General features: G+C 53.0%; 5 protein-coding genes across 5 annotated transcripts; 2 read left to right on the forward strand and 3 right to left on the reverse strand.

Moving 5' to 3' along the window:
- Nucleotides 1-4,176: 4,176 nt before the first annotated feature.
- CGCA056_v006899 (uncharacterized protein) lies at nucleotides 4,177-5,540 on the forward strand (the record flags this gene model as incomplete). Its single annotated transcript, XM_037322148.1, has 3 exons — nucleotides 4,177-4,474; nucleotides 4,534-5,403; nucleotides 5,461-5,540. 3 exons carry the CDS (start codon nucleotides 4,177-4,179, stop codon nucleotides 5,538-5,540), a joined length of 1,248 nt encoding a protein of 415 aa, XP_037180061.1.
- Nucleotides 5,541-9,101: 3,561 nt separating this feature from the next.
- TBC1D5 (TBC1 domain family member 5) lies at nucleotides 9,102-11,622 on the reverse strand (the record flags this gene model as incomplete). The annotated part of the gene is made up of 6 exons (XM_037322149.1): nucleotides 9,102-10,357; nucleotides 10,405-10,547; nucleotides 10,600-11,132; nucleotides 11,189-11,350; nucleotides 11,417-11,534; nucleotides 11,600-11,622. The coding sequence occupies 6 exons, from the start codon at nucleotides 11,620-11,622 to the stop codon at nucleotides 9,102-9,104; spliced, it is 2,235 nt and encodes a 744-aa protein (XP_037179812.1).
- Nucleotides 11,623-12,109: 487 nt separating this feature from the next.
- ADE13 (Adenylosuccinate lyase) lies at nucleotides 12,110-14,921 on the forward strand (the record flags this gene model as incomplete). Its single annotated transcript, XM_037322150.1, has 15 exons — nucleotides 12,110-12,217; nucleotides 12,269-12,412; nucleotides 12,462-12,468; nucleotides 12,529-12,594; nucleotides 12,649-12,763; nucleotides 12,817-12,860; nucleotides 12,990-13,030; nucleotides 13,078-13,382; nucleotides 13,438-13,478; nucleotides 13,590-13,609; nucleotides 13,742-13,816; nucleotides 13,866-13,919; nucleotides 13,968-14,024; nucleotides 14,074-14,134; nucleotides 14,602-14,921. The coding sequence occupies 15 exons, from the start codon at nucleotides 12,110-12,112 to the stop codon at nucleotides 14,919-14,921; spliced, it is 1,458 nt and encodes a 485-aa protein (XP_037179813.1).
- A 614-nt stretch (nucleotides 14,922-15,535) lies between these two features.
- CGCA056_v006902 (uncharacterized protein) lies at nucleotides 15,536-15,925 on the reverse strand (the record flags this gene model as incomplete). Its single annotated transcript, XM_037322151.1, has 1 exon — nucleotides 15,536-15,925. The coding sequence occupies one exon, from the start codon at nucleotides 15,923-15,925 to the stop codon at nucleotides 15,536-15,538; it is 390 nt and encodes a 129-aa protein (XP_037179814.1).
- A 2,988-nt stretch (nucleotides 15,926-18,913) lies between these two features.
- Nucleotides 18,914-23,064, reverse strand: ppk6 (Serine/threonine-protein kinase ppk6; the record flags this gene model as incomplete). The annotated part of the gene is made up of 4 exons (XM_037322152.1): nucleotides 18,914-19,188; nucleotides 19,238-22,350; nucleotides 22,761-22,941; nucleotides 23,031-23,064. 4 exons carry the CDS (start codon nucleotides 23,062-23,064, stop codon nucleotides 18,914-18,916), a joined length of 3,603 nt encoding a protein of 1,200 aa, XP_037179815.1.
- Nucleotides 23,065-23,351: the final 287 nt, after the last annotated feature.

Raw genomic sequence — 23,351 nt, forward strand, 5'->3', positions numbered from 1 at the left:
CAGCACGACGCAAGAGGTAGGAGGAGGGCCGGATTCGCGCTCACCGATCTTCTCACGAGATACTGTTGCCATGGACCAGGCCTCGAAGCGTCTGTCCTGACATGTGTACAGCCGGGGATGGTATACTTGCTTGAAACGCATGTGCCTTTCGCAGGGAAAGGAAAGTACATCCTTGGGTCTACTGCAGAGTAGGCGATGATGGAGGGGCGTGTCTGGCCTCTGCCAACCTCACTCCAGCCTCAAAGTACAAGCCGATGGCGGAAGCAGAGTACATGGCTCGCTATAGACGATTTCTTAATCGGGCGTCATGCTTCTGTAGATCATATCGACAAGCCGGCCGGGAGCTTGTCTGTTTCGGATTTTGACGACGGGTATTGGCTTGAAGAGAGTTGCAGACAGGTTCCAAAAGGAAACGCAGAAAAAGAACGACGGGTAGCCACACAAACGCAGGGCGAAGCCTTTTGGGTGGCATTATTGACAACAACGCAGCCGCTGGTCTAGCACAACCATCTGCAGATGTCAACATTCGGCAACCCAAGTTGAGGCGGTCACGAAGGAGGCCGAAAGCGGCCTTCAACGGCTACCATTCAGACGTGGCCTAAGAGCATAGTCAGGCACAATTGCGCGACCTCGTGGCTTGCGTTCCGTTGTCAACGTCGCTGCCGGTTCCAGAAATTGATATGCATCATGGCATTCGGCACGCGGGGTCGCACAAAGTTTCCCAAACAATCAATAAGCAACCCGGGTTTCAGGGCTGATTGGCAACGGGCGACACAAAGAACTGCTGCAAAATGCAAGTGTTCCGTCGAGCGATTCGCTGCGAAGTCAAGGCTGTGAGGTTTAGTACAGAGCACGCTGCTCGAGTTTGCAGAATCAACGCACCAGAAGCTATTGAAGGTGGTCCAACCAGGACCGAGCGATGACCAGGTTTCGACACGGTAACTCGGACTCTAAAGCGATTTTATCACCGCTCCGTCGTCAGAGCGGTAAAGAAAAGGAGACGGGCGAAGAAGTAGAAAAAGAAAAGAAGACATCATGGCGAACGCTCCTGCACCTCGCACTCGCCCAGCCATCGTCGCGTGGCTTTGACTAAAGGGAGGATGATCCCTGAATTTGACAGCGCGCTTGGGATGAATCTAGTGAAGAGTCCAGACGAGACAAAGGGTACCTTCTGGGAGTGGAATAAGAAAATCTGGGGTCCGTTGGCCAGACGGTGAGCCGGCCGGCAACAGGTTCGCAGACGCAGGCGCACAGGACGGGCGAATGTGGACAGGTTTGGATGCATTGCACTGTACCACAAGAAGACCGTTACATGCTATCCGTATGTATGCTTCTTGTGTGGTGTGGGGAGTCCGGGTCGGGACCCCCAGCAAGACGTGTTCCGCCATCCGCCGCCCATCTGGCCATCGAAATCTGTGGCGGCGACGCTTTCTTATTCCAGCGTCTCGAATCATGATGAAGATCCAGATGCGGTCATGGCGACCTTGCGCAAATTACGCTACAACGAAGTCAGCCAAGTGACACCCCTCCCCCCTGGTCATGGTTGACCTAAGTGTACCCAACCTTGCCAACGCTGCCAAAACTGGGTGTTGAAGAGGTGGTAGGAACCTGGGAACTTCAGCAGCAGGTTGCCGTGTGCGCCTTGCCCACCCTCGTCGGGCTGTCCCCGCAAGAATCGAACGGACGAGCTCGAGGCCAGACAGGACGGCGGCCCCACAAACCGTGTTCCCAGACCCTTGACGGGCGGCGGTAAGGCGGCTGCAGTCGACGACTACCGCGTGGTGCTTTCAATCGGCCGCCATTCATCGATCCCTCCGTGAGCGGGACCGATGTGGTAGTGTGATTATCGCTCTCAAATCAGAAATGCATCTCAGACAGAAACCTGAGTTATTACGAAGGGGGATTCGCCTGCGAGATTGCAGCTTTGCAGACTTGGTCGTCGTCGTGAGTGACTTTGGCTACTGGGTGTGTGGAGAGAGATCCGAGAAAGGAGGAGAGAGGAAAGCGAGAGGCAGGTGGCCGAATAGAATGGGCGTTCCATTCCGCAGCGCGATGCAGAATCACACCGACTCTCGACACCGGTAGCAGGCCACGCTGCAAACACATGGGAGTGTGTGTGTGTGTGTGGGATTCAGACGGATGTCATCGTATTGTACGGGATGGATGGGCGGCATGGATGGGCCAAATGAAACGGCAACGACAATAACAACAATGGGCGGCCCCAAGGCAAGCAAACTCGACAACCGCATTTTGTCATTTTGTGCAGAGCATGCTGGAGGCAGAGCCAGGGCCATGTCTGCTATTATTGCACTCGCTTCCAGAAATCCGGGACGACAATACTTCAACCGATTATGACCCTCATCTTCGAGTCCCAGGTCAGGCTTGGGAGGACCCAACAAGAGCCAATGACAAGAGCGCGTTGGTCCAACTGCTGATGAGGCTGGAGGTCGCACAAGGCAAAGCAAAGCACAGCACGCCGCACTATGGACAGATGATATGCTTGCAGCTTGTGTCTGCGGTTCTGTCTTTCTGCTCTCCAACGCACTGTCACTGTCACTGTCACTTTCACAGTTGCTCTGTTTCTCATCACACATTTCACACACTGGACGCTTGCTCGACCACTTCTTTCGGCTGGCGCCATCCCCACCAACCAATGGATACAACATGCTCCCAAGTGCATATTCTCGCTATCCACACCCCCTTTCACACCCGCGGCCCCGAATCGCCATGGAACAAAACCCAATGCAAAAAAATGAAAGAAAAAAAAAACACCCCCATCATCCGTTATTCGTCTCTGCTACGTCCGAAAGACAGTGGAACTCGCGGCTTGGCCCCCCGGGCCAGTACTACCCTTCAAACCCTCACGCACCCAGCTGTGACGCGCAGCTCGATCTAAGACTAGCGCCCCCGGAGAGGAGAATATCGACTGTGCAGCAGGTCCCGAATACCACCAACCTGCGGCCTGCGCGCAACGGCAGGACAACGGACGCAACGCACCTTGTAGTAAGGTTGCCCACACACATATTGATGTAGGGAGGTACACACAGCAGCACACGCTACCCGTCCTTAATAGTACCGCCTACTGCAGCTCCCCCGAAAGGTCCTCCTCCCCCTCTACATGCACCGTCATCTCGACTATTTGGTCCAAGGTCGACATGCGGATTAAGTCTCCCTTGCAAACCTGCAAAACCCTCACCTGCGCCCGCAAGTTCCTTCCCGCGGTCCATTTCCCTCTTCTTTGATCCTCACACCTCCCCGTCTCACAATGCATGCCTGCCATCTCACACCCAATCCTCGTCATTCCCAAACAGGTCAGAGCCTTGTTTGCTACCCGCCTCCCACAGTCCCCGTAGCCTCCAAAACCCTTGTTCGTCCACTCATAAGCAGGGTGGCGTTCCAAAGGTATACCGATAGACACTGAAAACGCATTACACAATTGGAAGAGGGGCGCCAGAGACCCAATTGCTCAAAGATGACGAACCGGGATCGTGTCCCCAGAGCGAGGCAGGCTCGGAGAGGAGGAGGCGGCGGAGAAGGAGGAGGAGGGGCACACCACACCACACACCTTTCGGCCGCCAGTCCAGAGAGAGACTCGACAGATTGGGCGACGTGCAGGATACATGCCATGGATCTACCCTTTGGCTGCGTCTGCACCGCAAGAAATAAGAAACGGCTTTTTCGCTGTCAAGAAGCCTCCTGGCGGAGCCCGATCTCCCTAGGCCCTTGCTTAGAGCTAATAGCCCTTAAACCTTGCTCGTCGTCTTCAACTCAAACACCCCCGGTCGTGTCGACTCGACCGACTACCAACCAAGCCGAACCAGGGTCCCTATTTTTTTTTTCTCTCCCAGGCGTAGATTAAGTGAGTGAGAGAGGAAGCGGGAAGACCAGGGGCCCAGACGACACAACAGAAAAAGAAGACGTATAACCTAGAGACAACCCAGATCCATCGCGGACGGGTAGAAGTTGATAATCAGGGTCCGATCCGTTGTCGATGACTCGTCTCGTCTCTCCTTTCCCGATCATCACCATACCTCGCCCCCAAACTTCCTTCACCATTCTTCATCGATAAGATCTCCGCAGGTGCCAGGTTCTCATTGCCCTTCAGACCTCGTTATCTTTGGATCACCTACCTCGTCGACACCTCACACAACCTCATCATCATCAACATCAGGCAAGATGTTTGTTGGCTTACAAGAACACCGGCACGGCATGGACAGACTGCCTCCGCCAAGCAGCCTCACTCAAGCCCGCAACGACGACGTCCCCAGAGTTCTCCCAAGTCTCTCCTCCTCCTTTGGCTACGACGACAGAATGGACGTCGATGTCCGCTACGACTCGAAGCAGCAGCCCCCGTCAACGGGTCAGCGTCACGAAGTGGAAGTCGCAACCACACTCGCCTCCATGGCATCTTTCAACCTCAAGTCACCCACGCTCCCCTCGCCCACACAAAGCTTCTCATCCGTAAAGTCAGAAGGTAGGGAAAGCCCTCTCTCACTCATGGCAGGAACCGACGGCTCACACGTCAAGTCTCAGATATGACGAGATCAACAAATTCTCAGTTCTCCTCGCCTGAACCAAGATCGCCAGATCTCCTTCCGTCGGTCTCCTCTCAGCTCTCCTTCACGTCCAAAGACGGCAGTTTCTCGTCCTCGGCCAACGCCCAAATCACCCTCCCACGCCTCCGCGAACTCGACCTCCGCCTCCCGGACCCGGAATTCGCCCCTCAACCGCCAAACTCAGCAACCTTCATGACCCCCTTGACGGGTCCCCGTAGGACCTCCCTCGAGTCCACCAACTCCTTTCCAGATTCCCGCATCGACATCCCCAGCCCAACCGCCTACCGCATGCCCATCCCGCCTATGGCCTACCCAGACGCCCTCCCCTCCCCAACAACAAGCCAGCACCAGCATCACCGCCACCCCCTCTCGCCCCCTATCGTCGGCCGTCGCCTCACGAACCGCCTCCCCGTGATTCTCCGCACCGGCGGCTCCTCTCCCTCCCGCCGCCCCCGCCGCTCTCCCACCGGCTCCCGCTGCAACGTAAAATACACCATCCAGCAGGTTGACTTCATCGACTACTTCCGCGTCGACCACCACCTCTCCTGGAAGGAGGTCGAGGCCAAGTACGCCTCCGTCTTCCCCGAGGACGCCGCAAAGGGCCACAAGCGCGGGCCCCAGGGGCTCCAGGGCGTCTACTACCGCAAGAACAAGCAGATCCCCGCCACGGACCAGAACAACCTCTTCGTCTTCGACGAGGACGACAACCCGCGCACCTTCCAGTGCGACGTCCGCGAGCAGGGCAAGAAGATGAACAACTCCATCGGCCTGCTCGCCATGCATCCCGAGCGCGCCATCACCTACTCCTGGGTCTCGGAGGAGCACAAGAGGCAGTACGAGAAAGTTGGTACGTTTTACATTGACTCAATCACAGATAGGGCATCCAAACTAACAGTAGCTACAGGTCGTGCGAGACAAGCCCAGCTCGACGCCGCAGAGCAACGCAAGAAGCGCAGGCGAGCCATCCAAAACAGCCGTCTCTAGCTTCTCTTCTCTGCATACTACTTCTTCTCTTCTCCCGTTGCGAGATTTTGCTTGTTTTTTTCTCCTGCGTTCTTACGACAGATATCCCAAAAACCCCCTCAATTCTGGTCCTCTTCTCCCTTTTCCACATCTTCACCCAAGACTTTACACCAGGGGACACAATCAAAATCACACATCACAAAAAAGGATACACAAAAATCAGGTTATTAGTGTGTAATCTCTAAAAGAGCCATCATTTTCCTTTTCTTTTTACCCCGCGAGCGAAAAGCCAAAAGCACAAAAAGTTATAAAAAACACACTGTGGTCGTGTACGATGATGAAGAATCAAGGGGGTGCTTGTTTTTGGCAGGGAGTTTTATTCCTTTACATCGTTTGCTTTCCCTCTTCTATTCGACGATCTCCCCGGTAGAGATTACAACGTTTCTTTGAAGCGCAAGGGTATGTTTGCTGGCACCTCTATAGGTCGTCGACTGACACCCTGTTTGCCTCATTCTTTTTTGTCTTTTATTGGGATGCCGAGACGATGAGGACGGGACTCATGGGAATTCACGGTGGGAAATGAAATGAAAAAAACCGGAGTTGCTACATTTGGAAGGGGAGGCAGGTGTCATGGGCAAAACGAGATACCAGGCGCGCGTCGGGAGGCCCGGGGGAAGGGCCGTGGTCAGCTTGTCTGGCTTGATTTTCTCTTATTGTCCGTTTTCAAACATCATCAAAGGGGCCCAACCTTTTCTTACATCTCAAGGGGCGATTCGCCTCAGGGATTATGATATACGAAGTGTGTTTCTCTGCATTCACGATGGTCTTGCTTTTCCTGCGGGGGGAGCGGAGGAGGTTTGGGGCGGGTTGGAAGCCCCGTCTGTACATGTCTCTCACGGGGTTGGCCATTTTTGCTGCCCTGGTTGTATATAGAAACCATCTTTCCCACCCGGGACAAGGGTAGGATAATAGTAGATTTAGACGAACACAGGGAGCGCCTCAAGATGCTCAATACTGAAAGACTCGAAACCGAACCAAGCGAACCTCCACTCCTTGTGTGCTCAGATGAATCAATGGGTCAGCTGAATGACTTTCCCTTTGTGATTTCCTGAAATGTAAGAGAGAACCCGCTGAGACTGGGTCTTTGATGGGAGTTGGGGGAGCAGATCATCATGCGGCTGCTTTGTCGTCGACGTCTGGGCCCGCCATTGTCCTGGGCTTGAACAATAGGGCACTGAAACTGGGAGAGGGCGTCTGGGATCAGGGGGTTTGGGGCCACGTTGGGAAGAAGATTATTTGGGGAATAGGAGGGAATAAGGCAGAACGGGGCGAGGCAAACACCTGTCTTCTGACGGCTGTCGTGTCTCGACCCCTGCATGCTGGGCGGAATCCCTCCCCCATCAGCAAGTTCAGTGCAGTACTGCTGTGTGGCCGCCTGGCGCAGGGCGTTCGGGCAGGTATGAACAGCATCTTCTTCATACGGCCGTAGCATAGTCATGGAGGGCCGTTGGGTGGCTTGGGGAGAGATGTGTATGTGGGATGAGTTGGCGATTGCTTGGTTTGGGGTGCAGGTTCGGACTTGATGGTGCCGGGGCGTGAAGCAGGACAGGTCTCTAGGAGATCAGGGCTGTGTGGTGAGGCCGTGAGGCTGGGTAGGCATTGGATGATGCGGGCAGCGCCTGTAGACGCACGGCGTTGGCGTTGGTGTTGGGGGAGGGAAGCTGACATGGCATTCTTCGGTCAGCAGGGGCGTGTGCTGGGCAAACTGGCGGCTGGAGGAGAAGACAAGAGATGAGGATGAGCCATGTGTGGTGGCTTGTTTCCTCGACGCAGGAACATGGGCTTTCACCGGACGCCCTATTGTTGTCGAATATTACAGGGGCACCACACTGGGGCAGGCAGGCTAACGAAGGGGTGTGATGCGGTGGTGATGAAGAGATGAAGAATCCTGACGATGGTTGCCAGTGTGGGGATGCGAGGGTTGGTTCTCGTGTTTGCACCTATCATGGTATCCAAACCATATTACGAACCAGACTATCGGAACTATCTGACCGTTAGTGGCGTCGGTTCAGAAGTGACAGACCGTTGAAAGCATAAAGAACTTGTACTACCGGGGGCACCGAGGGGCGTGTAGCAGTTTACAAGATAGCCAAAGCTGCTGAATTGTTTGCTTGTTTGCTTGCCTTTTTCAGCCAAGTAGATTGCTCTTGATGAAATCGGGAGGCCATGTGACGCATCCTTGGGTATAGGGTTTTCAGGGAGTTGGGGTGTGGTGCCACAGGCCAGACACAGACAGATAACGTGCCGTTAGGTTGGGATGCGTCCTCTTCAAGGTGTGTGCCGCAGGTTTGTCAAGCAGCACAGAGTTAACTTAGGGGTTGCCAAGTGTGTTAGAGTCGGGACTCCGGGTCGAGAACGACGAACCCCTGGAGAGGGTGTTTCCCGAGTGTCTTTGCTGAATTTCAAGCAACCCCTGTAGTTGTAGAATTCAAATTAGGGTTGTATAGGATAACGGATTCATGAAGAAGGGTGGATACGCTTGTTGTTAGTGACGATGAAGACGGATGGTTCTGCTGCGTGTTTGCTACCGTTGACAGGGTTGGGAGAGGTTGAATTTCTTTGGTCGTCTCCACTCGAGCAAGGGTTGTCGAGGAAGTGGTTGTTGGTTCCAGGTTGGTGATCCGGCCGCTTTGGACTGTGTGTTTTCCTCGATTAGCGTCAATGGCTTGGGCTCTCGCGTGTGGTGGCGTTGCTGAATGCACGTTAGTGACTGTTGTCAAGCCCGCATGGAAGCATTCTCGAAGGATCAGTTGGCTCGACGATGTTGATGTCTTCAGGGCTTGTTGGATTTGGCGTGCGTGTGCGCCGTTGGACGAGGCGACACCGCCCCCGAGCCCCAGGATATGGAATCGTGGCAGTGGGCAGATCTTGTTGCTTTCGGTGTGCTGTGGAACGGGGCACGTAGGAGGCAATGCATCTACTGTCCATTCAGATCTTAGCTGGGGGCCCGATTGATGAGATGTGGATTGCCAGAGGTCCTTTGAGGCGAATGAGAAGTGTGTCGGAACAGGGAGCACCAAGCGAGGTTTGCGCGCACAAATTGTCTACTGTTGGTTCCACGATGTGAAGTTGTCAGTAAACGGTGACGAATGTGGAACTCTGGACACTGATGCATGGGTAGCCACAAGCAACGTACCTTCCTGGCACCCGGCTCCAACAAGTTGGCTCCTCGACATCATCTGATTGTCACTAGACAGGGGAAGGAAAGATCGGTCTGGTACCCGTCGAAATCCTGAGAGCGAGCCTGGCAAGAGGCCCCGAATGCTCAGGTAGCAGAGACAGGTGAAGCACAGTATCAATATTTGCGGCACAGCATCGATAGAGCCTGCCATTTGTTCCAACATAATGCATTGGAGCCATGGAGCAGAGAGACGATGACCATTACCATAGCATTATGCTGTGTAGACTTCAAGCCTTCTAAGGAATTATGCAACGCGTCGTAACCTCATCATAAGCATGCCGCCACAGCTTTCCATATCGACTTCGTAATCGTTATGTGACTCTAAACCTGCAATGTGTATTTCATGCAAAAGGGGACTTCGACTTGCCCATCGGCTGTAGTCCAAAAATATCGTCCGACTTGACCGGTTTGCTCTGGTCCTCTGACTCGGCCACAACCTCGCCAAAGAGAAATGCGTTGCGCTCTCTGCTGATATTCCCAGAAGGCCGCTTCTTGTGGTTACCTCCTGAAGTAGCCTTGGGTAGCTGCGGCGGCGTTGCTGAGTGCGCCGACTGGTCCGGCTCGAGCATCCAAGAGAACGAAGACTGTGCGAGAGTTGATCGAGTTGGGATCGGCGGTTGAGGCCGCTGGACCTTCGGTGAGGGTGTTACAGATGCTGGGCTTGGCACCGACACTGATGGCGCCTCCGATGGCTGAGTAGGAAGGCTGTCTTCGGTGATCTCCATTGCATCAGGCAGAATCGGTTGCGGATCCGAAGATTTCGGCTTACCGTGTTCTTGAAGCGACAGAGTTGAAATACCATTTGCGACGTTTTCAGGGGCAGGCATTCCACCGAGCACAGCGCTATCGTCTGGTCCGATGTCCATCGGGGCCTCTTCTTTGATATCCTCGGATGTTGGACTTGCGATGCTCTCCAGATCCGGGACCTCGATGGTGGAATCCTCCAAGTACACCTTGACGAACTGGACCTTCGCGGCGGCGACTTCGACAAGTTCTAGGGTCTTAACCTTGTTATCCAGATCAGATGTAGCCAGAGATCTCAGACTAGAAACCGTCTCGTCTAGCATGTTGGCCAATAGTCTATTTCTTCTCTCCAATGCGGCCACTGCCTGGGCCGCCGTCTCGTCATTGAGCAGCTGCCTCGCCACACGAGGCGAGTAGCGCACGTCGTTAAGACCTTGCATGTTTCTTTTGATTTCGCCCATGGCATCCCGAACGGCCTGGTTAATGCCGAGCTTCTCGCTCCTTTCGAGCATGTTTTTGGCGGCACCTTGAAACAAAGCCTCCACGCCGCCTTGCTGTTGGATGAACCTGCCTGGGGACGGTATTGGGGAATGGGCTCCCTTGTTGCGGTGCCTGAACGAGGAGAATGCTTGACCCATCGGCGTCGATGGCCGCGAGCTACCAGCCGATGGCGTCGGTGTTGAGCTCGGCATCTTCCCCGTGTATTTCAAGATAAGTGACGCGCCACCTGACATATTAAGATGCGTTCTGAGGTACACTGCATCGTCCACGAACGTGTGTGGGCCATGGGGAGCTTCGGGGGCTGGGTATTTCAAGAGCAATTGTAAACAAACAGAGTAGTCTGCTTCGAGCACTAGGAGGTGTTAATTGAGAAATCACTGAAGGTGTGAAAAGACTTACGACTCCAGCGGATCCTAATGAGCATAGCAACGCAAATAAGATCGATCAAGTTCAGCGACGGGTCGACGGCAAACATGGTATCCCAGAGTACGAGGCATTGATCAAATGGGAACTCGCGCCCAAACAGAAGGCGGATCCAACGACTGAGACCTGTGTTAGCAGGAGTGGCAGAAAATTCTAGCCTGAAGCACTTACATTAGAAAGATCTGTGGCAGGATTTCAATATCTTTGAGATGGTTTGCGAGCTCAGGATCGACCTTTGCCAAGCAAACCTCGTGGATGTACTTGCTCTTCTCGACGATGGCCGAGGTTTCTGCCCGATCCTTGGAAGCGGATGCCAGTGCTGCTCTAGAAATGGAATCCTTAACTTCGTAAAACGCCTTCGCTTTCTCCATGATCTTTGAGAACATCGCAAAGGTGTCATGCTCGATGTAGGACGAATCAAGCACTGTGAGCATTGTCTCATCTGCCGTAGCACCACTCGAAGAGAGGCTTTCGCGGTCCAGCGTATCTTGGTTGACGACATATGCAATGGGCGCGAAAAGTTCATGCATGCCCTGACGGTAGCCACCGCTGTTCGGATGCAATTTGCAGTACACGAATAGCGCATCAATGATCATCGTTTGAATTCGTTCTTCGTGATAAAATGGCTCGTCTGGGAGGCGACGGACGTCCTGCGCGATTTCTGCTCGAATAATCTCGTCCTGCCGGACGGTGTTCCAAGGGGACTGGGAGGGGAGGTGAGCATGTCGGCATATGATAATAACAATGCCGGGATGCTGACCTTCGGATCATCCGTCAGAGGATCAACGGCGACTTTGGCAAGCTCTTCGGGATGCTTTATGAACTTCAAGAAATGGTCGCGCTGCCGAGAGTAGTAATCACGGGATTCGGAAATGTGTTGCGCCCACTCTGCAACCTCTGCAGTCTGAAAAAGCAGGAAAGCCTGGGTGTGTGCGCTGGTCAGCTTGAAATGGCATGAGACTACGGGCTGCACTCAGTTCACACTGACCTTCCAGCAAACAGACCTACAGCCCGAGATACACGGACTTGATGAGCCATTGTATTTTACTGCGCGCTGTAAATCAGGCAGAATGCATGCATACTTCAACGTCTCGGCCCATCGGGTCCTGTGTATTGGATTAGTCGGTGAGGATGATGTCAGGGCTGTTGTGATGATGCGACGCGCACTCACTGGGTCTCATCGAGGGCTCTCATCGTGCACTGATTACCCCCTGAACCAGGAGTTCTGTTGACTACAAGAGATGAGAAGCGATGGGAAGCGCATCCCAGATCCAGCTTCAGCACTCAAAGAGCTACAACGACAGGCTCCGACTGATGATGAAGTGGAATGTAGTTAGTTGGTCGATGGTGGCTGGAGAGCAACCAAACAAGAGTTGGCTGAAGCTTGGGCCAAGCCGATGTACCTTGATTCGTGCTTCCTAAGATGAGGTAAGAGGACCCGACCGGCAGGGGTCACCGGTCGGCTTGCTGAAGTGGACTGCCGGGGCACTTGGGGTTTTCTGACCGCCTGCCAAAAACAGCACCGCGGGGTCAGTGTGGCAGATGGCGGGGTCACCTCACTGGTAACTCAGACAGCTTTTTTTCTGAACGGAAAACTTCGGGTTGACTCAAGTCTTCAATTTTGCGTCTTCATAAACTCATCTTCCAGCTTTTGAGTTCAGCCTCCACAAACAAGAAAAAGATGGGCTTCGACACGTACGCAACCCCGCTCGACGGCAGATATGCTAGCCCCGAGATGAAAACGCTCTTCGGAGCGAGATCCAGACACTCGACCTGGCGCAAGTTATGGGTGGGTAGAAGTCTCTCAAATTACGGCGAATTCTGTTGACAAAGTATTAAGCTCTTCCTTGCCCAAGCCGAGAAGGAGACTGGCGTTGAGGGCATCACAGACGAGGCGTTGAAGCAGATGGAAGAGCACCTGACCGTCACGGACGAGGACTTCCAGGTGGCCGCTGTTGAGGAGAAGAGACGCCGCCACGATGTTGTATGTTATCCGAATGCCAAATCATCCGAGAGTTACTGACAATCCGTAGATGGCCCGTGAGTTATTACTGCTGACTTTTCTCCCAGTCTCACTGCCATTTGACTGACACGACTTAGACGTCCATGCCTTTGGGCAAGTCGCTCCTGCAGCTGCCCCCATCATCCATTACGGAGCAACTTCGTGTAAACATTCTCTCACATAGCTCTCCTAAGAATATGGCTAACCAGATGAACTAGGCTATGTCACTGACAATGCCGAGTTGATTCTGATGAGAGATGCCATGGACTTGTTGCTGCCCAAGCTGGCCAAGGTGATCGACAACCTTTCTAAGTTTGCTCTCGAGCACAAGGAGTGAGGACACCACCAGGCCCCCGATACTGGGCACCTTTTCTGATAAATCGCAGTCTCCCCACCCTCGGCTACACCCACTACCAGCCCGCCCAGCTGAGTGCGTTCACTTCCTCTCCTTGCACGCTTCAAGACAGGCTATTTTCAGATGCCGCTCAATCAATGTTTGAGGGCGCATGAAAATCGTCAGCGTTGCTAAAAAACCAAAAGGCTGACCATCATCTCTTAGTCACCGTTGGCCGTCGCGCTACTCAGTGGATTCAGGACCTGGTTAGTGCCCTGCCAATGTTAATTGCACCGTGCTGACAGAATTCCAGGCCAGGGACTTGAAGAACATTGAGATTCAGCGCAAGGAACTGCGTTTCCGTGGTGCGATGGGTACCACCGGCACTCAGGCTTCCTTCATGGAGGTCTACCACGGCGACGGAGAGAAGATTGACAAGCTGAATGAGCGCCTGTGCGAGTTGGCTGGCTTCGAAACAGGTGTATACGACATCTCAGTCCAGACTTACAGCCGTAAGGTCGATTTGGATGTGTCCAACGCCATTGCTGGCCTCGGTGCCACCGCGATGCACATCACCAACGACCTGCGTCACCTCGCTACGCAGAAGGAGATCGAGGAGTGAGTTACCAAGATAAAGTGATCCTTTTGAACAGATTTCTTAACGTTCGACTAGGCCTTTCGAGAAGGACCAGATCGGATCAAGCGCCATGGCTTGTAAGTTTCACACTCTCGTCCCCAATCCAGCCCCTTTTACACCAAAAAAGAAAAGAAATTTCATTGTCGAAAAAGAGGTTTTATATCGAATTGAAGCTGACTTGAACATAGACAAGAGAAACCCCATGAGAGTGCGTAGTTGTCTTTTCCCCCTGGACTCGTCAGACCATAATTCTATGTCGAGAACCACTCCCCGCCCCCGCCTGCTCAACTTTGGTCCCACCAGCTTTCACATCACGCCAATACATGCTAACAAAATCTAGAGCGAGCGCATTTGCTCCTTGGGAAGGAAACTTCGTTCATTGCCCGTCAACTTCGCGGATACTTTTGCGGACCAGGTAAGAATCGAAGCATCGCTGGACTAGGTATCTCTGACACACAGCGTAGTGGTTCGAACGTACCCTCGATGACTCTGCCATCAGACGAATTGATATCCCAGAGGTTTGCTCACTCACTCAGCTTTGAAACTCTTGAAACTAACGAACCCAGATGTTCCTCCTTGCCGACGCCATTCTTTTGGGACTGGACAACGTGACCTCTGGCTTGGTAAGTCTTCGCCTTCTCCCATCTGAACAACTTATTCACAAAATCAAAGGTCGTCTACCCTAAGCGTATCCACGCCCGCGTGATGGACGAGCTTCCGTTCATGGCGACCGGTAAGTCTTTCGCTCTTCCCATCACCCTTTGGACAGGAAAAATGGCCGCAACCAAAAGTCTTTTGAGGTCATCATCCCTGTTCTTCAGCATGCTCTCGTGATACGTCAATGTGAACGTAGAGTTCGCTGTGTGAGTAGAATATGCGGGTCCTGACTAGACTCTGGATGCGACGTGAGCCGCAATAAGAAAATCTAAGGGTCTGCTAAAAGTAGTAGATTCAGGGCCATGAGAAGGTATTAGTTTGTTTTGGTTCGAATTGTTTTCCGCTGGAAAAAGCCCCCAAAACAATACGTCATCGGGAATGACAGCATTTCAAACGCCAACGAAGGATCAACCTCAACCCGTCCGACTCAAACGTATATCGTTCAATGGCCCTGATTCTACCAACGCAGCTTCCGTGTTACAGCCATTTTTCCTGTCCATCGGGTTCCCCAGGATCTGGGCGAGTGCTAACGTCCATCGCCAGAGAACATTATCATGAAGCTAGTGGCTAAGGGCGGCTCTCGCCAGGACGCACACGAGGAGATCCGTGTTCTGTCCCACCAGGCCAGCGACGTCGTCAAGAAGGAGGGAGGCGCCAACGACCTGATCGAGCGTATCCGGGCGACCCCGTACTTTGCGCCTGTCCACGCAGAGCTGGACAACATTCTGGACCCCGCTCTGTACACCGGACGCTCCGGAACTATCGTCGAGCGTTACGTTGGCCCGGGTGGTCCCATCCAGAAGGCTCTTGCCCCCTACGCCGACTACATCAACAAGTCTGGCACCGCGCAGCTCAGCGTCTAAGCTGTTGCTTCCTGTGGGGGACTTGGTGTCTCATTAGATTGAACTGCCTTTGGAAAATCTGGAATTTGAGGAGGTTTATGCTGAGGATGGTCCACGGAAACAAAAAGGGAACCTGTATATTCCCATCAAAAAGTTACTAGATCTAGCCCGAACACTCAAAAGAAATGTTACGCCCGTCAATTGACTATATCATAACACACATGACTGATTGCTCTAGATTGCCGATCTTGGGGTTGTCTTATCAAAGATAAGGCCTTCTGCTAGCATCTGGTCTCACAGAGTACTAAATGAACTGGTCTCGAAAAGCTTGCTGCTGAGACCGCATCGTTAAGCGTACCTTGCAGGATATATAGACACTATTATGAGATGCCCACGACCCAATACAGGTTTTAGTCATTTATGAATATACACGCCCTTTAACAGGGAGGAGAAACGGGGCAGTAGCAGCGGTAGATGATGAGCGAGTTGACCTTATCAACTGGTCAGTCCATCCTCGATTACGTCTGGTGGCAAGCCAAACCCCAAACGCAGTCCTCGGTTTCAAAACAATAGGGCAGTCGCAGGCCAGAATATGTACAGCTCATCGCGACAACCATCACATCTTCTCAAGCGTTCTAACACTCAATCTTCCCCAGCCGATTCTTCGTAGAATCCCACCACGCCGCGTGTACCATCCCCTTATTACACCCCAGCCCCACGCTGAAAGACCACTGGAGCGCCGTGGGGCCGTTGGCCTCGCACGTCGGCTTGTCGACGGAGACGACGCAGCTGCCCTTGAACTGCTTCAGCTCCTTCCAGAGCGTGCCGCACAGCGCGGGCACGTCTTCGCCCTCGTCCATGCCGCTGACCTCGATGGAGTAGCGGCGGTACATGGGGATGACGAAGTTTTTGGTGATGGGGATGCCGTCTTTCCAGCGGGAGCATTTGGCGGAGGAGGCGGAGGCGAGGTTTGTCAGGGCGGCGAGGAGGATGAGGATTACTGGGTGGAGGAGGAGGAGCCTCATGGTGTCCGAGGGTTGGAAACGACTGACGGATAGAGGTGCCGGGATAACTCGAAAGAGTGTGATGTCGTCTTTTGGAGATCTTGGCGAACACGGAGTCCAAGTTCGATGAGGAAGCAGGCAAAATTCGAGTGTTCTGAGGCCTATTTGTACGCACCACCTGCCAAGTCTCTCGCAAAGGCAAACGGATCCGGGCACCTTGGGATAGCTGCTGCAACGTGGCAGCGATGAAATAAAGGTCTCAATGCCGTCCTGGTTTCTATCATTTTCCAGATCGAGAGGACGAGGGTATCACAAGTTGGTTGAGACACAGCGAAAAGGACAAAGGACGCCGAGATCGACGGTGCAAGTACGAAGCAAGGAGACCTCGGGCTGGTATGATGCATCCAAGAACCGGCTTAAAGGGCTGTGTTGACCCTTCCCCGGTACGACCGAGCATACATATATAAAAACGTCCAATTGGATCAAGTTGCTGAAATAACAGGCGATGTTGATATCATCGAGTCAGTCCTGCATTTTTGGTAAACGGAACGTTCTCGCCTACCTGGGATGCGAGATGGTGCTCTCAGCTTCATTAAAGATTGCAACTTTGGGAAAGCCTCCTCACTTGCGCCCTCGCTATCCGTCCTACTCTCTCCTATAGTATTCGCCAGAATACTTCAATTTCGCAGCTTCTGGCTTGAGATGATGACTGATTTCTCATAAGCGGGCGTCCTGCGGTCAAAGCCCCATTCAATCTTACTCAAAGTCGTCAGTGCAGAGGCTTCTATCACCTCCCGGATTTCCAAGGATTCAATGTGCCCAGAGACCTTTTCAACATACTCAACTACGTATTGTATAGAAAGTCTGATCTACCAGATTCTGTGGACTATAAGTTGACATATTGTAGAAATGCGTCGCTGGTTCAGCCGCCGCGTCACCAGCACAAGCATGTGCTCACTTTCAGCCATATTTAGAGCTTCACAGTATCACCTTGAAGATATATACTCTATAAATATGCTTTCAAGGGTGAAAGGGATTAATTTTGCGCAGTATATAACTGCGTGAGAGGCTCCTTTTCTTGAACATTTAACTAACATGTACTGTTAACCCCTCTAAAGCGGTCTGCACCTCTTCAATACTAAGAACTATCATCTTATCGCGTCATCCCTTCCTTCTTGTAGAGTATCTCCATCTCTTTTAGAGTCATCATTCAAGTATAAACAGGAAGCAAACCTCGCGGCAGCTTACCATACGCCCATATGGATGGTCAGCTCAACGATGCACTTCTCTTCTGGAAACGCTGCCAGAATGAGCTCTCGCCACTACCGTCAACAGCAGCCGCACCACAGGCTCCCATTGCTTGTCAGGATTGACCATGGGTAAGTTCCAGTACTTATTGACTATTGAAAATGAACGTGACGTTAACCATTGTGAAGCATACAGCCACGGGATGAGACCATTGCCACCACCACTGTCGCGGACGTAGACCACAACTACATGTAACATGCCGCAATTCCAAAGGATTTAATGTCTTGTGTTCTTGATGAAATGGAAAAGAATAATCTAAGCAGATAGCATTGCTGGAAATAAGGCACTGGTCTTTGAATGGGACGACAGGCGACGCTTTATTCCCCACAGCCCACGTTGTAAGACCATCAGAGTCTTGCGCTAGCATATCACAACGTCTCCCAGCCTGCCTCTCATCACCTCTGTTATAATCTCCAGAGTACTAATTGCGCAAACAATCTGCTAGCTGCAAGTTTTTGTGAGCTAGCGACATTCCTTTCCACGAAGACAGCCATTCAACATGTTCGTACACAGCGTACGTCCGCGTGTTCATTCGAAAAGATGTTTCTACATCCATTCGACCCATCTATCTCATTGCGGCCCAAGAGAAGAAAAGTTCCAAGGAGATTTTGCGTATTTGGACGATTGTTTGAATGCTCAAAGGTTCCTCTCATAGCTGCTCGTGAGACCGTATTCCCTGTAATCAGAATCCGCGGCAGAGATGTCAGTTTAAAAAGGCTTTGATTGTAGGCCTTCCTAGGTAAGCCAATAATGGCTTGTCTGAAAAGGGTGAGTCCTTGACAACTTTGCCTAAAAACAGGACATGACACTAAAGAACATTCTCATATCGTAGCCTCACGCAATGCATAATGTTCAGTTAAACCCCTCCCGTCCCCTCCGTCACTCGCATCCTTCCCATATTCAAAGACGCATAAACAACCCACAAGAACCCATTTACAAACCTCAAATAACCCAGGCCCCTTCTCTCGCCTCTCCCCTAGCATGTCCAGCTCAGAGTACCACCTAGCACCCAAGCCTTCATAGGAAAGGGCACAAACATTGGTCGCCCTCCTTCCCCATCTCCCCAACTTTGCACTGCGCGGTGCTCAATTTCCACCATGCTGCTTTGACGTCTTTATACCATGGGCGTGATACATGGTGCACACCTACAGTGCACAAAAGGTACAAAGGCCAGAGGTGTCTTTGATCGGACCAAAAGTCCTTCGGACCCACGTCCAACGAGCATCGTCAACACGACCAGAGCAAAGTTTTCAGAAAAGTGTATCCCATATTTTATATTCCCTACAAGCTACGCCGGCCCCCCCACCATCCAGTTTGCCAAAGTTGTGATTCTTTCTATCAAGTGTCTTGTCTTCGCTGAAATGCCACCTAGCTCCATGCAAACCCAGTACAAAGTGCACCCCGGTTGTCCGTCTCTCCGAGCCTCGTCGTTTTCCTCCGCCGGCCATCCCGCCGTACATCCCTTTCTCCCTCTTCCGTCCCAAAGTCATCACATTCAAACGAAGGAAAAGAAAAGAAAAAAGTCTCTTGCTTGCGTCAAATGGCTCTCTCTAAGCACAACCGGCCGGTCTGGTGAACCCGGCCGTGCTGTTCAAGATTGCTCTTGGGTATCTTGACCAAATTGTTTCATGCCCTCCGCGCAGGCCTGTACCATTCCACCCCACTCCTCATTCCATCGTCAACCATAAACCATCGAGTCAGTTACTCGGCGTCACCTTCCTGGCACCAGGGATGGGCGAGTACTTGGTTGATGTCGTATCGTGCATCCACATCCCGGTTTAGCATGCACCGCACCAGGTCTATGCTCTCGTCGCTCATCGTCCACGGCACGCGGAGGTCGCGATCCATGATTTCGTCGATGCTGTAAAACGGATTCTCCTTGTAGATGATCGTATACAGCAGAATTCCCAGTGCCCATACATCTTGTTCCTTGCCGCCGTATGGCTTGCCTGCGAGGACTTCCGGCGCAGCGTAATCTACGTTTGCGTTAGTACACCCACGAGAAATAGATCTGACTGCTCTTACCAATCGTGCCCACGAACACGTCAAAGGGCCCGTTCTTGATATACGCCGCACTCCCAAAGTCAATCAGCTTGATGTTGCCCTCGCCGTCCAAAATGACGTTTTCGTCCTTGATATCTCTGTGTACTACCAGCGCCTTCGTGTGAAGATGGCCAATGGCCTTTGCGACCTGAACGAACATGCTGCGACACTCGGCTTCTTCCATGTTGCTGCGAAGTTCAATGTAATCGAAGAGATCCATTCCTGGCAGACCATGCGGAGCCATCTCGATGTAATAATTCACATCATCCTCGAAGAAGTCCTCCATGTCGACAATGTTCGGATGTTTGAGATCGGGCCGTCGCAGGTAGTCGAGAACGTGAATTTCCAAAGGCACTGTGCCCAGCTTGCGATCTCTCGTCCACGTATCCACAAGAATGCGCCGCTTGGTGACGTATTTCAAGACTACCTTCTTTTGTGTCGTCTTGTACTTCGCCAGCTTGACTTGACCATATGCACCCTGTCCCATGTCCTCGATGATCTGGAAATCATCAATTGTCTTCTTGTGAGAGGGCTCCACGACCTGCGGGACGGACGGCTTCTCTTGCTGCTTCTTTTCCGGGGATCGATGTGCACCAGTCAGCTTCGCGGCTGCAGTCATTGCGACTTCCTTGAGCTGCTTGGTGATGGCGGAAGCAGTTGACGGTTCCTTGGACTTGGGCTCGTCGGAATCCGAACTAGTCTCGACTGGCGTGTGTGCGGGCGTCTGTCCGGGCGACGGCTGATGTAAGGGAGTTGTCGTTCCAGAGGCTGATGCCGACGTCACGCCGAGAGTTGATCTGCTGGCGTGCATGTGCCTGGAGTAGGTAATCCAAAGGGCAAACACGACCTCCGAGTGAGTAATGGCGAATGTGTCGTCTTGCTGATCTCCACCCTTATCTTCATCTTCATCCTCAATCACAGTCTCTTGGATCACCGTGGATTGCTTTGCACTTCTGACGACTCTCATTTGGACGTCGATCTTCAGTTCAGAACCGTCCCTGTGCTTTCCCGGCAACCCATCCGGGCGCAAAAACGTTGCGGCAGCATCTGGGCGGTTTTCCCGCAGACCCAAAATGGCCGATGCCCGTCGGAAGCTGTGCTCAGGTACAACAATCCCATCTTGGAGCTCAACGCCATCTTCCTCCGTCAGAATATGGAGTATCTTTTGGAAATTCGGAATGAGCGAGTCAATGGGCATGCCGTCGGGCTTTTCGAACCCAAACAGAGCCCCGCAGAATACGGAATTCGAGCTTTGAATTTTGAGGTTCTCTGGGTCGACGACGATGATCCCTGCAATGTGCGGGAAGCTCGAGACTCTCAGCTCAGTCTTGCCGCGTACCTGCTCAACCGTGCAAGGAATGTTGACTTTGGCCGGGTTTGGACATGTGAAAAACTTGCGCCTCGCAATCTGGGCAAAGTCAACCTCACCAGTGCGAGGGTCAATGCCTTGGCGGGGAATGCGCGGGATCAGCTTGCCGACGTCCACCCCAGGCCTGAGGGACTCATAGCCCCATATCGGTGCCGTAGCACCCGAAATCTTCTGAACGATACCTTCGTCGTCGAGCTCGATATTGGCCACGTCTTCGTGAATTTCCTCGAGGACCCAGATCAAACCAACCCGCTTCTCCTTTACCCACAAACTTGCGGAGCCCGTCGCACCGTTTCGCTTTTGGATTGGAACCACGTCACCACACAGCAAAACACCTCTGGATCTACTGCTCTGATGCCGTGAGCTTCCTCTGAGTTTTGGTGGATTGGGATCTCCGCTGTGAACGGTCTGTGCCTTGCGTTGAACGGTTTTCGAGGGCTGCGATCTTGAATTGGGCTTGCTCAGCAATTGGGCCGTTATGCCGCCGCGGCCACCCAGTAGTGAGGTTGAAGATGCAGGTGGAGGAGAAGGTACCGGAACATCTTCAGCCTCGTGGTTTAGACTCTCTTCGGGCTCCATTTGCAGCAATTTCTTCTCCAACCAAGCTCTTCTCTCTTCTTGGACGACTTCCAGAACACCCATCTTCCTGACTTCAGCTTTTGTGACTCCGAAAACCAGGCAAGCTAGATCGTTGGCGGCGATGATTGTCCATGGAGGTTTAGATTCTGTCGTGAAAATTGCTTGTGCTGCGGGAACCCATCTTGTCGAATGCCCATGCACAGCCGGACCTAAGGCGCTTGGCATGTTGCCTGCAGATAGAGGGTGAGCTGTCGTCGGGGACGCGAGTGCTTCGTGAGCCGCCAGGTATGGTTGCGCCATTGTCTCTATCAGCTGCTGGTGAATCGAAACCGGGAGTGTGTCCGTCAACGTGCGCTTCAGGCTCAGCCTACGAGATGGTGGTGGAGATGTCTTTGACGTTGTACCGCTCTCGTTCGTCGGGGTCCTGCTTGAGCTTTCGGATTCTGCATCGCCTGACGGTTGTTTCGGCTTCTCTTCTTGCTTCTTCTGCGGTGACTCCTCCCTTCCTGGGAAAAACGGCTTTGGTTGTGTCGCGGCTGGGGATTCGCAAGGTGAGTGGAAAGGCTCTGGGCTCGAGGTTCGCGGGATGAAGTTTGCTTCGAACAAGTTCTCTCCGGAAACTTGAGCAGGTCCGGTGAGAGGCCCGATGAGGGCTTGATCGTTGGTGGGCAGGTTGCCTGCGCCGACGAGTTGTGCCCTTGCCAGCAGATCGAGCATATTTTGTGTTTCGACATCGCCCGCTGCTCGCGCCTGAGCACTCGCAAGTGCAACATCTGAAGACGAGACGGACCACCCCATTCTGTCTTTCATAAATTCTATAGATCTCTTCAGGACATTTTGGCGGTTGTGGATATATTCTTCTGATTGGTGGGCGAAGGAGAACGAGTGTAACGATTCGGAGGGGAAGCGGGAGAGATCTTCGGAAAAGTTTGGTGACGACGGGTGCGAGCTGAAGGACATGCCTGGAGCGTTTGCCATCAGGGTTGTCATAGAGGTCGATCTCGATAGACCGATGGATGAGCTTCTAGAGGCGGGGTTCGACGATGACGGTATGGTCGGGGCTCGCGAAGAGGGCTGTTGACGAATTCGACGCAATCCGGATAGACCAAGTCCATGGTCGTGGTCTGTTACAATGGAGGACCTGTGGCTATGCAGGGCTTGTCAGCGACACGATGCCTTGCCTGATTGTGGGATGCCATGTGATCGTGTAACCGCCACCGTGACAGCTCGAGTGGTACACTAGCACCCGTGACGTCCGTCAGGCCAACGGCCTTTGGATAGTCCTGCAAGTTTGTATATTGCCAGCTCTTTCAGTCGGCGCATGAATCGGTGGAAATCGCATTGAACGAGCCACTTGGACTCGCTCGTTTGATGTCTCCCAGGCCTAGATGCGCCCTCACGAGGGTTCGCGCGTATTAGGTTCGCAAGGGCCATAAGGTGTACTCGGTACTTTGGCGGCCCAACATGACGAGTGATTCACCGTGATAATCGCGCGCTTCGCCCCTCTACCACACCAAAAAAGACAGGCCGGATATTCCCAAGTACGAATGAACCCACCTTGGAGGCATCGCTTCGCCCTCGGCGACAGAGCTGGAATCGAAGGAAAAGCGCATTCGGCCGCGGCCCGCTTGATCGTTTACGACGGCGAGATTTCCGGTACTTCGGTTCTTTGGGAGTTGAAGCTGTGTCGTCGGCGCTCTGCTCCTCCCGCGTGGCTCTTCATGGTGTGTGTCGTTGCCTGCAACAGGTGGAAGTCTTGGTCAGGTCGGAGATATTCTTGGTCCAGCTTTGGGCCTGGATGCGGACTTGCGAGGCTGCAACACGTACCATTGTCGTGAGGTCCCCCATGCGTCTGTAGCATAATTGAAAAAGAAATGGCAAATTCAACTCGGGGAAGATGGAGGGATAAATGCGGGCAGGAGGCGGATTCGACGATGCAGGTTCGGATTCGGCGGGGTCGAGACACACAGCAAAGGTCGGTCTGTCTGGCAGGTATCGATCGGGGCCGTCGGTCTGCTCTTTAGACGTGTGCGTGAGAGAGGGCGGCGGAGGAGGTGCTGTTGGACAGTGGTTGGAGTGCCGGGCTGCGAAGAGCGGTACGACGGTGGCTGTCGCAGCTAAGGTACAAACGGAACTGCCCAGGACGAG

This window comes from Colletotrichum aenigma (genome assembly GCF_013390185.1).
Source record: "Colletotrichum aenigma strain Cg56 chromosome Unknown KSG_Cg56_contig04, whole genome shotgun sequence".
Lineage (NCBI taxonomy): Eukaryota > Fungi > Ascomycota > Sordariomycetes > Glomerellales > Glomerellaceae > Colletotrichum > Colletotrichum aenigma.